Source organism: Myotis yumanensis, unplaced genomic scaffold, assembly GCF_028538775.1.
Source record: "Myotis yumanensis isolate MYYU_CA2020_CCGP unplaced genomic scaffold, mMyoYum1.0.hap1 SCAF_6, whole genome shotgun sequence".
Classification (NCBI taxonomy): Eukaryota; Metazoa; Chordata; class Mammalia; order Chiroptera; family Vespertilionidae; genus Myotis; species Myotis yumanensis.
In genome coordinates, this window is record NW_027223757.1 from 63357046 (window position 1) to 63372339 (window position 15294).

At 41.5% G+C, this 15294-nt stretch overlaps 1 protein-coding gene across 3 annotated transcripts in view; it reads right to left on the reverse strand.

Annotated features, from left to right (window-relative positions):
* The window catches only part of KCNQ5 (potassium voltage-gated channel subfamily Q member 5), a 513730-nt gene that overhangs the window by 18593 nt on the left and 479843 nt on the right, over nt 1-15294 (reverse strand). For all 3 annotated transcript variants that reach the window (XM_070418240.1, XM_070418239.1, XM_070418238.1), the window contains one exon: nt 14015-14123. In XM_070418240.1, coding sequence (XP_070274341.1) covers nt 14015-14123 — 109 coding nt within the window. The remainder of the gene's footprint in view (nt 1-14014; nt 14124-15294) is intronic.

Consider the following 15294-nt stretch of genomic DNA (forward strand, 5'->3'; position numbering starts at 1 on the left):
ACCCCTGAGGCAGAGTGTCAGTGTGTCTCGGTGTCCTGCTTCCAATCATAACCCAAGTGCTTCCTAACCTCCTCCCCTAGGTCAGGCCTGAAGTTTTCATGCAAGAAGTTCAATTAGTTTTATAAACAACTACCTTTGGAGGGAAGGGGGTGCTGAGTGACCATTCACTCATTCATTCAACAGATAATCACTCGGCACCTTCTGTGGTGTGCTGGGCGCTGTTCAAGGCGCTGAGGAGCAGTGACTCCGCGGGATTGAAGAGGCCCCCAGCATCACTTGGCCTGCAGTTTCTTCCCTCTGCAGTCCTGGTGGAAAGCAGCAGTCACTACACAGGAGCCCTGATAGGATGCTAGAGCCTGATCGGTCAGAGTGTGGAGCCCTTTAGATGAGTTCAGTGCGGCTGCTCCCCGAAGTGATGCCAAAGATGTGTTAGCTGAGTGGGACCCAAGAATTTATTCATTCATTCACTCATCAGACATTTATTGAATGCCTACTATGAGCTGCGCTCTGTGCTAGATGTGAGCGATACATCAATGAGGAAATAAACCCTGCTGTTTGAGCACTTCCAGTCTAGCGGGCAGACAGACAAGCAGGCAGACAGTCCTAATTCACCTTTGAATAAAAGGTGGTGGGAAGCCACCTTCCATTTCAGTAGCTTGATGGGGAGTGCGGACCAGGAGGGTTTACCCCAGGTCCATAGAGGTGATAGGAAATGCTTGCCAGAGGAGAGCACAGTCCTTTACTCATTCTGCACCCACACCTCCTCGGTATATTGCCAAATTTCCCCAGGCTGCAGACATGGAGAAATAGAGAGAGTAGGAGGGAGGGGGAGAGACATAGAGAGAAACATTGACTGGCTTGCAACTGAGGTACATGCCCTTGACCAGAATCAACTCCAGGACCCTTTGGTTCGAAGGCCAACGCTCTATCCACTCAGCCAAACTGGCTAGGACCCAGAGCTTACATTTTTGGTGTGGATCTCCTCTCGACCCCTCTTCTTACTCTTTGTTGGCTGGTTGGGTTGACTCACTCTACTGACATGCATTCCATATCGCTCTCTTTTCCAGTTTGGAAAACTCTGTACCTTGATTTCTGACTCTCTGTGAGAAACATAGCATCTATGGCATCACTTAGGGAAGTAGCCGTTAAAAGCAAGGGTCTCAGGGCTCAGTCTTGAGGTGGCTCAGAGCCTTTGGTCACCTAATCTTTCCCAAAGTAGCCCTCTCTCGCCTTTTAGAGATTGGTTCCGGGCTGGTGTTGATCATGGGCAAACTCAGCAGATAAATAGGACTATGGAACTTGATAATTTGGATTAGTATTAAAGGCATATGTATGACTTGTTTGGATGACTTATTAATGTTATTTTCCTCTTAATACATAAGCATGATTCAATAATATAGCTTTGCATGTGTGTATACAATCGACCCTTGAACAACAAGTGTTTGAACTGCACGGGTCCACTTACATGCAAATTTTTTTCAATAAATACTGTATATATATTTCTCTTCCTTATGATTTTATTTTAAAAATATGTTTTTATTGATTTTAGAGAGAGAGGAAGGAAGAGGGAGAGAGAAAAACATTGATCAACTGGCTCTTGCACACCCCCTACTGGGGATCGAGCCCACAACCCAGGAATGTGCTCTGACCAGAATCGAACCAGTGAACTCTTGGTGCATGGGATGATGCTCAACCAACTGAGCCACGCCAGCCAGGGTTCTTATGAGTTTCTTCGTCACATTTTCCTTTCTCTAGTTTACTTTATTATAATACAGTATACAATACATACACAAAATATGTATTGATTGACTGTATATGTTATCGGGAAGGCTTTTGGTCAGCAGTAGGCTATTAGTAGTTAAAGTTTTTGGCAGTCAAAACCTATATGTGGGTTTTTGACTGTGGGGTGGTGGTGGTGGTGGTGTCAGTGTCCCTAATGCCCTAGTTGTCCAAGGGTCACATGTATAGTATTTAGATTCCGAAAACCCTTCAAAAGTAGTTACAGAATTACAAATCCAGTATTGCTTCACCTTCCTTTTATTTCAGATTGGGCTCCCAGCCAGGAGGGTCTGGGTGTACTGACCTGTCTCATTTTCTTGCTTTCAGCTCGTGGTAGACAAGTAATTGAGTTTCATCCATATACGGTCTAACAGATGTTCTTACTGCAGGAGCAAGCCGGTATCTCGCTTGGCTGACCCAGGGATCAGGAAAGTTCTGTGGCCACACTGCTGCCACCACGGGGAGTAGGGCTGTTCTGCTAGTGCTCGTTATTATTGTGTTTTATATTCAGAATCCAGTAGACTCTCCTGTGCATTTTGTTGGGTTATCTTTTCTTTTTAAATTAAAAAACTTTTTGTTGTTGTTGGGTTTTCTCCCAAAGAGTTTAAGAGTAGTAAAGCCCAAGCGAGAACTTCTGGATCCAAGCAACTCTGCAATGGTGAACGTCCCTCCTAGGATTTTGTGAACACTGATACAGTAACTAAACTCGGGGATTTTCTTTTCCTAGGAATATGAAATTCTAGTGATAAATAAATAGATAAAGTGCTTATACATGTTGATCGCTCTTGAATACATTCAGTCATGGCAATGAATAGGAGATTCAGTTTAAATTATAACCGAATAAATGGTTAAAAATTAGATGCTGCAAAGTACATCTTCAGTGAAAATACTAGTTTAATGTGGTCTCAGAGCCAAGTGTGGCCACAATTAGCTTCAAATTAGAAACACACACAAAAAGATGATTCCAGGGAGTATATTAGCTGATTTAAAAAATGTGTGCAGAATGATCCATAAAACGTTCTCCCAGCAGCATCCTTTCCTGTAACATGTCGCAGACGTGATTGTCAAGAATGCCTTCCTAGTGACGTACAGACTCCTCACCTCTGCTGAACAGCAGCGATGCCATCCGCACAGTGAAGAACTGGTGATGATGAAACAGCTTGTAGTTTTAATAAAAACCCGCAATGTCAAACATGTGCCTCTCCTTCTCTATTCGTGTCAGTTGTATGAAGTGTGATTTGAGAAGAATTCAGGGTTGAGAATATCTGTCAGGGCATGGTCAAGAGAATGGCCCGGTCCATGCCTTTCCGCATAGGAAGAGCACCAGGGCAAGGAAACTGGGCAACCTCATCACCTCACCGAGGGGTACAGCGAGGACGGATTTGCATAACCCTCCTCCATCACGCCGGCGTGTCAGCAGTGGTTCTTCTCTCCGCTGATCAGATCGGAGCCGTTTTAGAAGAGCTGATGAGCTTTGCTAGTTAGGAAGAAATTCTTGACACCTCATCTATGTTTCTGTTCGAGTGAAAGATTCTGGTAGATAATGTTAGAAATTACACTCTGACTTTAAGCCTTTTTGCCTGTATTGAATTTTTCTCCGAAGCCACTGGGGGCCTCCTTGTGGTCACTTTTGAAGGACCTTGCCAGTCTTTATCTCCTTGACCTCTTGGCAGCATTTACAATTGGCCGTGGAGTGCCTCCTGATCAGAACACGCCTCTTCCACATGCTCTCTTCGTGCCCATCTGTCTGGCTGCTTCTAGTCCAGCTCCATCAGAGGCTTCTTCCTTTTGCCGCTCCTCTCATTCTTTTTTTTTTTTTTTTTTTTTTTTTTTTTTTTTTTTTTAAACAAACAAAAATGTTGATTTATTTTTATATTAAGAGCAGACAAAATAAACTTTAATATTAAAAAAAGAGTAAAAAAGGGTCAGTTTATAATGGTTAAAGTTTCAATTTACCAGCTATTCTTTTTTTTTTTTTTTTTTTTAAATTAAATCTTTATTGTTCAGATTATTACATTTGTTCCTCTTTTTTCCCCCCATAACTCCCCTCCTTCCAGCTCCCACCCCACCCTCCACCCTCACTCCCCACCCACTGTGTTCATCCATAGGTGCATGATTTTTGTCCAGTCACTTCCCGCATCTCCCACACCCCTTTTTCCCCCAAGAATAGTCAGTCTATTCCCTTTCTATGTCCCTGATTCTATTATAATCACCAGTTCATTCTGTACATCAGGTTATTTATTCACTTGATTCTTAGATTCATTTGTTGATAGATGCATGTTTGTTGTTCATAATTTGTATCTTTACCTTTTTCTTCTTCTTCCTCTTCTTAAAGGATACCTTTCAGCATTTCATATAATACTGGTTTGGCGGTGATGAACTCCTTTAGCTTTTCCTTATCTGTGAAGCTCTTTATCTGACCTTCAATTCTGAATGATAGCTTTGCTGGATAAAGTAATCTTGGTTGTAGGTTCTTGGTATTCAGCACTTTGAATATTTCTTGCCATTCCCTTCTGGCCTGCAAAGTTTCTGTTGAGAAATCAGCTGACAGTCGTATGGGTATTCCCTTGTAGGTAATTGAGCCTCTTTCTCTTGCTGCTTTTAAGATTTTCTCTTTGTCTTTTGCTCTTGGCATTTTAATGATGATGTGTCTTGGTGTGGTCCTCTTTGGATTCCTTTTGTTTGGGGTTCTCTGCGCTTCTTGGACCTGTAAGTCCATTTCTTTCACCAGGTGGGGGAAGTTTTCTGCCATTATTTCTTGAAATAGGTTTTCAATATCTTGCTGTCTCTCATCTTCTGGGACTCCAATGACTCTGATATTAGACCGCTTAAAAGTGTCCCTGAGGCTCCTTACACTATCTTCACACTTTCGGATTCTTTTTTCATTTTGCTTTTCCAATTGGGTGTTTTTTGTCGAATCTTTGGTTTGATTATTGTACTCCTCTGGTCTGCTATTGGGTATAATATTCTTTATTTCAGTCCGTGTATGCTTACTTTCTAATTTCTTTATCGTAGCATCGAGGGTCTCATTAGTTTTCGTGAGGCTCTGCACAAATTTATGGCAAGCCCTCAAAATTGCGATTCTTAGCTCCATATCCTCCATTTCTGTCATGTTTTTTTGTCTCCGCATCTTTTATGCTTTCTTGGTGCACCCCCTTGTGGTCTCTGTGCGCAGTCTTGTTCTAGCCAAGCCTTAATTGTTGTAGTTAACACTAGAGGGATTTGACCCCCAGGTCGACTGGCTGTGGAAATCAGCTGTGTGGAAAACGTCTGCCTTCTGGGGAGGCGCTAATCCAGCCTTTGCCTGAGGCGATCGGCAAATGGCTGTGCGCAGAGTTTGGGCGGGGCGGGATCAACAGGGCGGGCGGAGGGAGCAGTTATGGCCACGCTCAGTCCCGTTCCCAGAGGCTCTGCTTCTCAGAACCCCGGCAGCCGCTGCAAACCTCGGAGAGAAAGCTGCCCTCAGGTTCCAACTGATGCCGGATAATCCCGCTTCTCCCGTTTGAGTCTGGGTCCCTAGAGACTCGCCCGGATCTGGAGCCCAGAGTCTGAGACTCACTCCCGACCGAAAACGACAACCGCGCCCTCAGCCACCAGCCCGCTTTGCGCGCGCACCTCGGTACCTTTGTATTTTCCACACTGCGCCGCCTCTGAGCCTCGATTTGCTGTTCTCTTTCCTTCTAGTTGTAGAGTCTCTCTTCAGCCAGCCTTCCTGTGGTTCTGGGTGATGTCCGTTCAGTCTTTTAGTTGTATTTTTGAAATGGTTGTTTGCGGCAGTGGTCTCCGGTGTTTACCTACGCCGCCATCTTGGTCTCCCCTATCACCAGCTATCTCCTCTCATTCTTGTGAGCCTTAGATTCTGTGTCGACCATCTTCCCTCTTGACTCCCACACTCTCCCTGGGGTGATTCTTCTGTAACTTACCTATTTCTGTGCTGACGTCCACCAAGTTTGTCTTCTGGGCCTCAGATCTAGGAATCCACCTGCCTGCTGGGCCCCACTGAACGCGCCAAACTCAATGCTTGCAACAATGCACTATCTTCCCCAAGCAGGCCTCTGTCTGACCAGGCACCTAGAAGTATCACCCTCGATTCCTCCTGATCTTTCCCTCTGTCTTCTCAACCAGTAAATGTTCAAGCCCTATTATTTTTTACAGCTGAGGAGCTCTGAAATCCATCCTTCACTACTCTTCACCCTGACTGTCTGGCTCAGGCCCCCGGAAGGTCCAATCTGTTCTTCACACTACAATCAGAGTCATCTTTCCAGGTGTTAGAATAAAGCACCAGTCTGATCAATTTATTTCTGTACTGAATAGTCCCCACACCTTCCTGCTTGTTATAATGGTTCCTATTCCTCTTTTCAGTCTACCCTCTCCTTCCTATATCCTTCATCCTCCACCAGCTCACATGCTTTCTAATGCCACATTCACCTCTGGCTTTTGACCACTGCAGTTCCCTCTGCCTCAATGCACACTCTTTCAATAATCTGCCTAGAGCCTACACATCTACCAGATCTCTGCTTGGATGCCCCTTCTTCCAGAAAGCCTTCCTGAATGCCACCTCCCATGTAAGTGCCCACATTTTGTCTGCCCGAATATCCTGGACGTCTATGATTTCAGTGAATTGTTGCTCCATAGCCTAATTGACTCTACTTTTCTAGCTGCCCTTCATGACACTAAACAGGGATCCATCTTTCTTGTTAATGTTTACCCCTCTGTCTGGTGTAGAGTAGAAGCTCAACACACACATATATATATACATATATATATTTTAAGTGCATAAATTGAACCCCTGGGAGAAACTTTAACAAGTTGTAGGCAGGCTTCTGTGTGGGTAGGGAGAGGACAGGTAACTTCTACCTCTCACTGTCCTCTTACTTCTTGAGATGGTTCCTGCAGGAGCAGCAAACTCACCCAGAGGAGAGATCTTCTTGGAACATCGCTTCACAGTTGGGTGAAAAAAATTGCTCTTTTCACCTTGAGTGACATTACTCTGAGTGATTCCTCAGCGCAGGTAGTGAGGAGGTAACTCCAAGGGCTAAAAGCAACTGCTCTGGGGGGAAGTGGGTGCAGGCCACTTAGCAGTAAATGGTTGGGAGTTGGGAGCACCCCTTCAGAGGAAGGAAAGAAGTGCTCCTCTCACGTGATGCTCATAGACCTCAGAAAGGAGAGAGTCTGGCGTGAGTGGAGGATGGGCAGTGGAGGCACTAAGAAGCCTAGACACCTGGTTGTAATACGTAGCATTTACGTAGTGCTTACCATGTGCCCAGCACTGTCCTAAGTGCTCTGCAAATGTTAATTCATTTAATCCTCACCACAACCCTATGAGGTCAATACTATCACCATCTTCACTTCACCAACAAGAAAGCAAAGCACAGAGAAATGACGTGGGCCACCCAGGGCTGCACAGAGGCCGCTGTGTCCTTGGACTACCTCTCCTGGGCAGCTCTGGTGCCAGGGTAAAGTCAGGCTGTAGCTTTAACTACAGAATTCTTTGGGTTGTCACTCAAGGCCTTATTTATTCCCTTGATTCTCAAGAAGGGTGGTTTAGTGTGAGAAATAAAAGATTTCATACAAGTGAAATGTAGCCGGCGTGGTGATGACTGCATAGAGATACTAGGAGAACATGATAGAGTCAACGGCTGTTCCGTGATTTCTCTGCAGAAGAATGAGCAATCTCCATTGGGTTGCTTTGGTTATCTTCACAGGAAGAACAGGTTGTACATTAATCTGATTCATTTCTTGATGACTGGCAGGCAACATGGTTGTCTAAAACAAGTGGACAATTAACCAAAGAACTTATATGCATATATGCATAACCCATGGACAGAGACAATAGTGTGGTGAAGGCCTGGGGCGGGGGCAGGAGGGAGGAGGAGGGGGTCAATGGGGGGATAAAAGGAGACATCTGTAATACTTTCAACAATAAAAATAAATAAATAAATAAATAAATAAATAAACAAATAAAATATGGAAGGCAAAGGTGCAATAGTAACCCTGAAGCAACAGTCAGGAAATTGTCTAACTTTTATTGCTTCCATTTCTGTGGCATTAAAAAAAATGTCTGTAGAGGTGCATTGCCCCAAATTTTTAATAGTGTTTTAGGAAGAAATTGTAGGTTATCTCTGAGCATCCAGGTAGTCTTCCCGTATGGTGCCTCTTTACTTCTTTTTGTTTGTATCTTGGAAAAATGCCTCTTGGATTTTTAATCAGACTATGACTCTTCATTCATAAAATAAAAACATATTTCAAAACTCAAAAAGCAAATTAAATCATAATAACATACCACAACAGGCTTGTTAGAATGATTAAAATGAAAATCTAATAATACCAAGTATTGACAAGGATGCAGAGATACTAGATAACAGATACATTTTGGGTGGGAATATAAAACCGTAGGGCCACTCTGGCAGTTTCTTAAAATATTAAACATATTCCTTTCATACAACCCACAAATAACTCCTGGGTATTTTTCCCCAAAGATATAAAACCTGAAAAAGAAATCACACACACACACACACACACACACACACACACACACACACACAGCGTGGCCAGTGTGGCTAAGTGGTTGAGTATTGACCCATGAACCAGGAGGTCATAGTTTGATTCCCAGTCAGGGCACATGCGTGGTTGCAGGCTCGATTGGCAGTGGGTGTGTGTGTGCAGGAGGCAGCAGATTAATGAATCTCTCTCATCATTGATGTTTCTATCTCTCTTCCGCTCTCTCTGAAATCAATAAAAATATATAAAAAACAACAACACACAAAATAAAACAAGTGGAGGAGAGAACAATTGTTCTTTTTTTAAAAAAAAGATATTTTTATTGATATCAGAGAGGAAGGGAGAGGGAGAGAGAGATAGAAACATCAATGATGGGAGAGAATCATTGATTGGCGGCCTCCTGCATGCCCCTCACTGGGGATCGAGCCTGCAACCCGGGCAAGTGCCCTTGACTGGAATTGAACCCAGGACCCTTCAGTCCGCAGGCCGATGCTCTATCTGCAGAGCCAAACTCACTAGGGCAGAACAATTGTTCTTGATGATCTTAAGTGTAGTTTTGATCTGACATGTAGTAATTCTATAAAAAAAATACTGGTAAGAAGCAGGTAAGCTTTGCATTGCAATGTTTTAACAGACAAAGCTCTTTCTCCAGCTGCCTAATCCTTGACACATGCTTGTATGTTGCCTTGGTGTGCATATCTGAGAATTTATCTAGCCAGTTTGGTACAGGAAAACAAATACAAAAATTTCTTTTGCATTTAAAAAATATTCTGCGACCCTTCTACAAATATAACATTGTATCGGACATGACTTAAAATTTACTCAAACAAACACACATGTTAATTTGTGTGTGGAATTTTGCCCAAGATTCACACTTACGTAATATTTACACAATGCCAAGTGCACACTTGAAAGGTAAGTCAGTCAACCCGTTCAGATAGCCCCAAGTAGCCAGATGTTTAATATTGTGAAGGAACATATCCAGGTAATAAATGAGCTTATTTTTAACCTGAAAAGTTTGATATTGTGCCTGAGAAAATATTTTTCAGTGATACAAAAACAGGTGTCTTGCCATGAGTTATGGACTGAATTGTGTACCCCCACCTCCCCCAAATTTGTATGTTAAATCCCTACCTTAGAATGTGACTATATTTGGAGATAGGAGCTTTAAAGAGAAGATTAAGTTAAAATGAAATTGTTAGGGTCGGCCCTAGTCCAATCGGACTGTGTTATTATAAGAAGGGGGAAATCTGGGCACAGATAAGTGGGTGCATGAAGGGAAGACCATGTGAGGACACTGTGCGAAGACAGCCATCTGGATGCCAAAAAGAGAGGCCTCAGAAGAAAGCAACCCCGCTGACCCCCCTGGATCTTGGACTTTGAGCCTCCAGAATTGTGGGAACATAAGCTCTTGCTGGTTAAGCCACACGCTCTGTGGTATTTTGTTATGGCAACCCTAACAAATAAATATCCACGACACAGTGAACAGTGAGTGTGTAGAATGTTCAAGAGTTTATCAATTTGCTTGTCAATCTGTTTACTTCCCTGCTAATTTCATCTTTCTATTTATAAATTAATTTCTGAGTGGAAAAAAGACACTTAACATTGTTTGAATTAGACCATCAGCAAGCTATAAAACGTTTGTTAAAAATAAGTACAGTCTTCACTCCCAGAAATGAGTTTGAAAACACATTTCCAGTAACTTTGTGCATTCCCACTAACTAATATTTTGAGAATAATCTGTGGTAATCTTGGAGAAACTATGTAAAACTCAGTATTCTTTTGTCTTTTAGTACACATTTTGGAAATGTCTAAGAATAGCCACTGCTCAGTACTATAAAATATGATGTCATTCTTTGAAAAATGTCTCAAAATGCGTTCGGGTAATAGAATCCAGACAAGTTGAGAGTGGTCTTAATCATCTCATTACCTGAGAATCTTTACTCTCAAAAATATGCCCTGGCTGGTGTGGCTCAGTTGGTTGGGTGTCGTCCGTGCAACAAAAGGTTGCTGGTTCGATTTCCATTTAGGGCACATGCCCGTGTTGTGGGCTCAGTTCCTGGTAGGGGGCCTGCAGGAGGCAGCCAATCGATGGCTCACTCTCACATCGATGTTTTTCTCTCCCTCTGCCCTCCTCTCTAACAACAAAAATCTTAAAAAAAACCACCTAGATAATGGAAGATGCTTAATACATATTTTTTAAAAATATATTTTTATTGATTTCAGAGAGGGAGGGGGAGGGACACAGAGTTAGAAACATCAATGATGAGAATCATTGATTGGTTGCCTCCTGTACACCCCCCAGCAGGGAGCTCACAACCTGGGCATGTGCCCTTGAGTGGAATTGAACCTGGCCCTTCAGTCCACAGGCCAACGCTCTCTCCACTGAGCCAAATCAGCTAGGGCTAGTAAATATTTTTAAAGAATTCCTACTTTGTTCTTTGGGAAGGTAATGAGATTATTTTCCCTGCTGTCATCTTTGCAGTGGAATACATATTTCCTGTTAGACATTTTAATTTTAATTTGACTTTAAGAAAAACTATTGTTATTGTAAAAGCTACTGGAAGACAAAGTCATGTTCAAGTAGTTACAGTCAATAATCAAACAACCAAAAATAACAAGGAGAATGCCAAAACAAAGCCGCTGTTTTAGAGATGAATGATGAGAGGAAATCATTGATCAGCTGCCTCCTGCACGCCCCCTACTGGGGATCAAGCCTGCAACCTGGCATGTGCCTTTGATCGGAGTCAAACCTGGGCCAAACCAGCTACGGCAGAACCCAATAATTTTAAATGGAACTTAGAAGTGAGAAAAACACCACACTATCTGCAATAGTGTCAACAATATAAAATAAAAAAAGATGAGTTTGTTAAAGTGACTAATTCAGTTTTACTTAAATAAAATCAAATTGTAAAATAACCAACTTATAACTGTGGAAAAATAATGTGTATTTCAAAACTGCTAAAATAAAATGTTTAATAAAAACACAATAAAACAAAACAAAAAGCACTAATCATAATCAGATATGGGGGAGAAAAACTTTCCCCCTCAAGTGTCATGAAGCAGCAACCAGAAAGCTTCCAAAATCCACATGTAAGTGACGAAGTTCTGTTAAAAATAAAAACCAAGAAAGAATTCTGAAAAGAAGGGAATTCTGCAAAGGACTTTACAAAAATCAGTCAAGTTTCTAGAGGAAGGTATAAGGAATTAATCCTAAACTGCTGCTAAACTGCTTAGCTGGCAGAACAAACCTATTTCATTTTCTTTCTTGCTGCTCACGATTCTTTTTATAATTTGTGAGGCAAACGTAGAAAGTTTCTGCAGGTCTTGGGAAATGACACAAACTGTATTAAGTATGACTTTTAGGAAACCTAATCTGCTCCCATTAGATAAAGATTTTACTATACTTGCTGGAAATAAGACTCATCTGTTATGAATTGCCCTACCTTTGCTTTAGGGCAGCGATTTTCAACCTTTTTCATCTTAGGGCACACAAGCTAATTACTAAAATTCTGTGGCACACCAACACATATGTTTTGCTGATCTGACAAAAAAAGTATAATTTTGATGGAATTACAAAAAAGTAATAATAGTAGTAATTACTTACCCTTTTTGCTCCAAAGTGACTTTGTGAAAAAAAATCAGAAGCCCATACTTGTATATCAGGATTTCTGGTACCAAGAATTAACCAATCAGCTGCATCCTTATTATGTGATATGACCAATAAGATGCAACTCTATTTTATGACCTATGTATTTGTGGTTCAAGACAGGGCATTCACACTGGATGGCTATTGTGATGGCTGTTGTCATTTTAAATATATATATATATATATATATATATATATATATATATTTTAGAGTGGAAGGGAGAGGGGAGAGAGAGATAGAAACATCAATGATGAGAGAGAATCATTGACTGACTGCCTCCTACATGCCCCCCACTGGGGATCAAACCTGCAACACTGGTATGGACCCTTGACCGGAATTGAACCTGGGACCCTTGAGTCTACAGGCTGACATTCTATCCACTGAGCCAAACCAGCTAGGGTGGCTGTTGTCATTTTTTAAAAATTTGACAATTTAAGGGAAAAGAGATCAGTGTCTCTGAATAATCAGGTATTGCATGGTTTAGAAATTCTTGTGGTACACTGGTTGACAATTGCTGCTTTAGGGTCTTTGATAGATATGATGAATGAATGTAAAGAATTTCATGGTGACTTCTAGATCAGCAATGTCCAATGGAACTTTCTGCTATGATGGAAATGTACTATATCTTCTCTGCCCAATATAGTGGCCACTTACCACCTAAATATAGGTAATGCTACCAATGAACTGAATTTTAAATTTTCTTAACAAAATACATTTTATTTAATTTTAATTAATTTAAATAGCCTCATGCGGCCAGTGGCTACCATATTGGGCAGTGCAGTTCTAGATCCTTTTTATCCCTTTAACTGAAGGCCTCAGGCATCATTTCACTGCATTTCCTTGGGTTTTCTGGGATTAACTATTATCCAAGGCTTCTAGGTTCCCAGGGGATAGGGTGATCATATAATTGTCCAAACCTGGATACTTTTCGAGAGTCAGGGAGTGTTACTCCAATTATGGTGAGGCAAGAGGCATAATCTGGGTTATCCAGGGCACACAAGAAGGCTGTTCCCACCCCACACAGGGATTGCTGCTTGAAGATTCTATTGGGAAGTCACTGGACTTTTCAGACTGCTGTTACAGATCAGGTTTAAGCATCTCTTTGGGGCACACATTTCCTCATACCATGATTTTCTTTGCCCCCACAAATATTTACCAAAAATCTTTATAATTCATTTCTGCTTTCCGGTGACTTCCAACCATGAAGTAAAGCAATGTCTAACATGAGGCTAAATGACCAACTCAAAACAGAAGTAGATAATTAATCATACTGATTTGAGTTTTAGACCAAAGTATCTGAATAGCTAATTGGGCTCATTGTTAAGTTTTCCCCTGGCTTTTGGGTAAGAAGCCAAAGAGAGTAAAAAAGATCAGAGGTATTTCTTTGCAGCGTAGTCACTCAGCATTCCCGGATGGACACAACTTCTCCCAAAGGGATTAAAGTGGGCAGGCTGAGCATGAGGCAGTTCATTTAGTCCAGATTCTGAATTTTCTGTCGGGAGTGGATCCCAGAAATAAGTTGCTTTGGGTCCTTACTTACCTTTCTGCCATCGGTTGAGGAAGCATATTAAGATCTGCTTTTAACAGTTACATTTCAGCAGGATATGAGCAACTGCAGAATACTTTAGGGTTCCCATTTTTAGAACTCAACCTGTTTTGAAATAACCTAGAGGGCTTTTTTTTCTTTGACACGAAGTACAGAACATGGATTGAAACATCAAATCATAAAAGTAATTTCAAAATTCCAATCCAAATGCCTCTATACACTAAATGTCTTTAAAAGCAACCAAGTCACTAGACAGGCCAATTCTCATGTAATCTCACTGACATGCCATGGTAATCTCACTGACATGCCATGGCTTTTCACATCCTGCCCACCTTTTGTAGCATACTTTATGTTGAACACAGTAGAGTTTTGTGTTAAGAAAAAATATTTCAGAATTTAATAGGCATGTGGGTGAATAGGAAAGGAGAAGGCAATTATTCCAGGAGATTTACCTGCCGGGAAAAGAATTTAGCTGCATAGTAATTCAAATAATAAAAGCGAGGTCTCTGAATCATTTTGTCAGAGGTTTTCCACCAACCTGATAGCTCGAATGACAGTTTTAAGTGGTGGGGTGAGGTCTTCTACAGATACATCACACTGGCATCCTTTTTCATCATATACATCATCAGTGCCAAGGGCGGTGTCAGCTGCAAGAGAAAATTCCCAGTTAAATGCCACCAGCAGCAATTTAAAACATGGTGCGGAACTTGTCTCACAAAGCAATAGGGGGGAACTCACAGACTAACCTTACACATCAAGTATAAGGTCAGCCAATTGTTTTCCTCAATGTTATTTCTTCTCCTTTCTCTACAACCGCACCAATTTTCTGTCATTTGACTTGAATACCCTCCTAAGCTGATCTCCACAGGGAAGATGAAGATGTTGATGAGCTGTCTTTCCTTCAGTGGTGATGGATTTGTGTTGACCCACCCCTGCTCTTTGCCCAGTTCTTTGAAACTAACAGCCAGCATTTAAAAAACAGTTGTTTGGAGTTAGGGAAACAATCTATGGATACTTAACTAATTGATCTCTATCTATAGAGCTTGAAACCCATGACAATGATCCTGTTAGCCCCAAACCCTGAATAGGCAAGTAAGCCCTCAGACCCAAGAATCCTGACTACTTATCAGCTACTGCCTGACTACACAGGCAGCCCAGGAGACAGCTTGCTTAAGATAACACAACCGAGAGATTTTCAGGTTGGTAATAAAATCAGTTCCTCATAAACTGAGCAAATTAACTTTTTTTTTCTTTCTGAAACAAATTAACTTTTGGGTTAATAGCAAAGGTTGTAAAAGGGGGTAGGGTTACAATAAACCAAATTAGTAAGGATTTATAAAATTAATAAGAAACTCATATCATTGCAGCTTTATTTTCAGCAACAAAATATTGAAAAGAAATTACAATTTTTGGAATGGGAGATGAGTGAAATAAATATTGGTAGGTTTATATAATAGAATATTAGGAAGCCGTAAATATGATGTTGAATACGTGGAATTCAATTAACAAAATAAACTGATGAACGGAGTGGATCCAGAGACATGGAAGCATGGAACAGAGTGGAATCTCAGAGGGAAGGCAGGGGAGGGAGGGTAGATGGGAGGTAATCAACCAAAGACCTTGAATGCATATACTTATAACTTGTGGACACAGACAGTGGGGTGGTGAGGATCTGGGGTGAGGGGTGGGGGCAGGCTGGAGGGGCTCAATGGGACATATGTAATACTTTCAACAATAAAGATTTAAAAAATTGCTAAAAAATAAATAGAAAATAAAAAATGGTGTTGTTGAGGACTAATAATTAAAAAAAGTCACAAT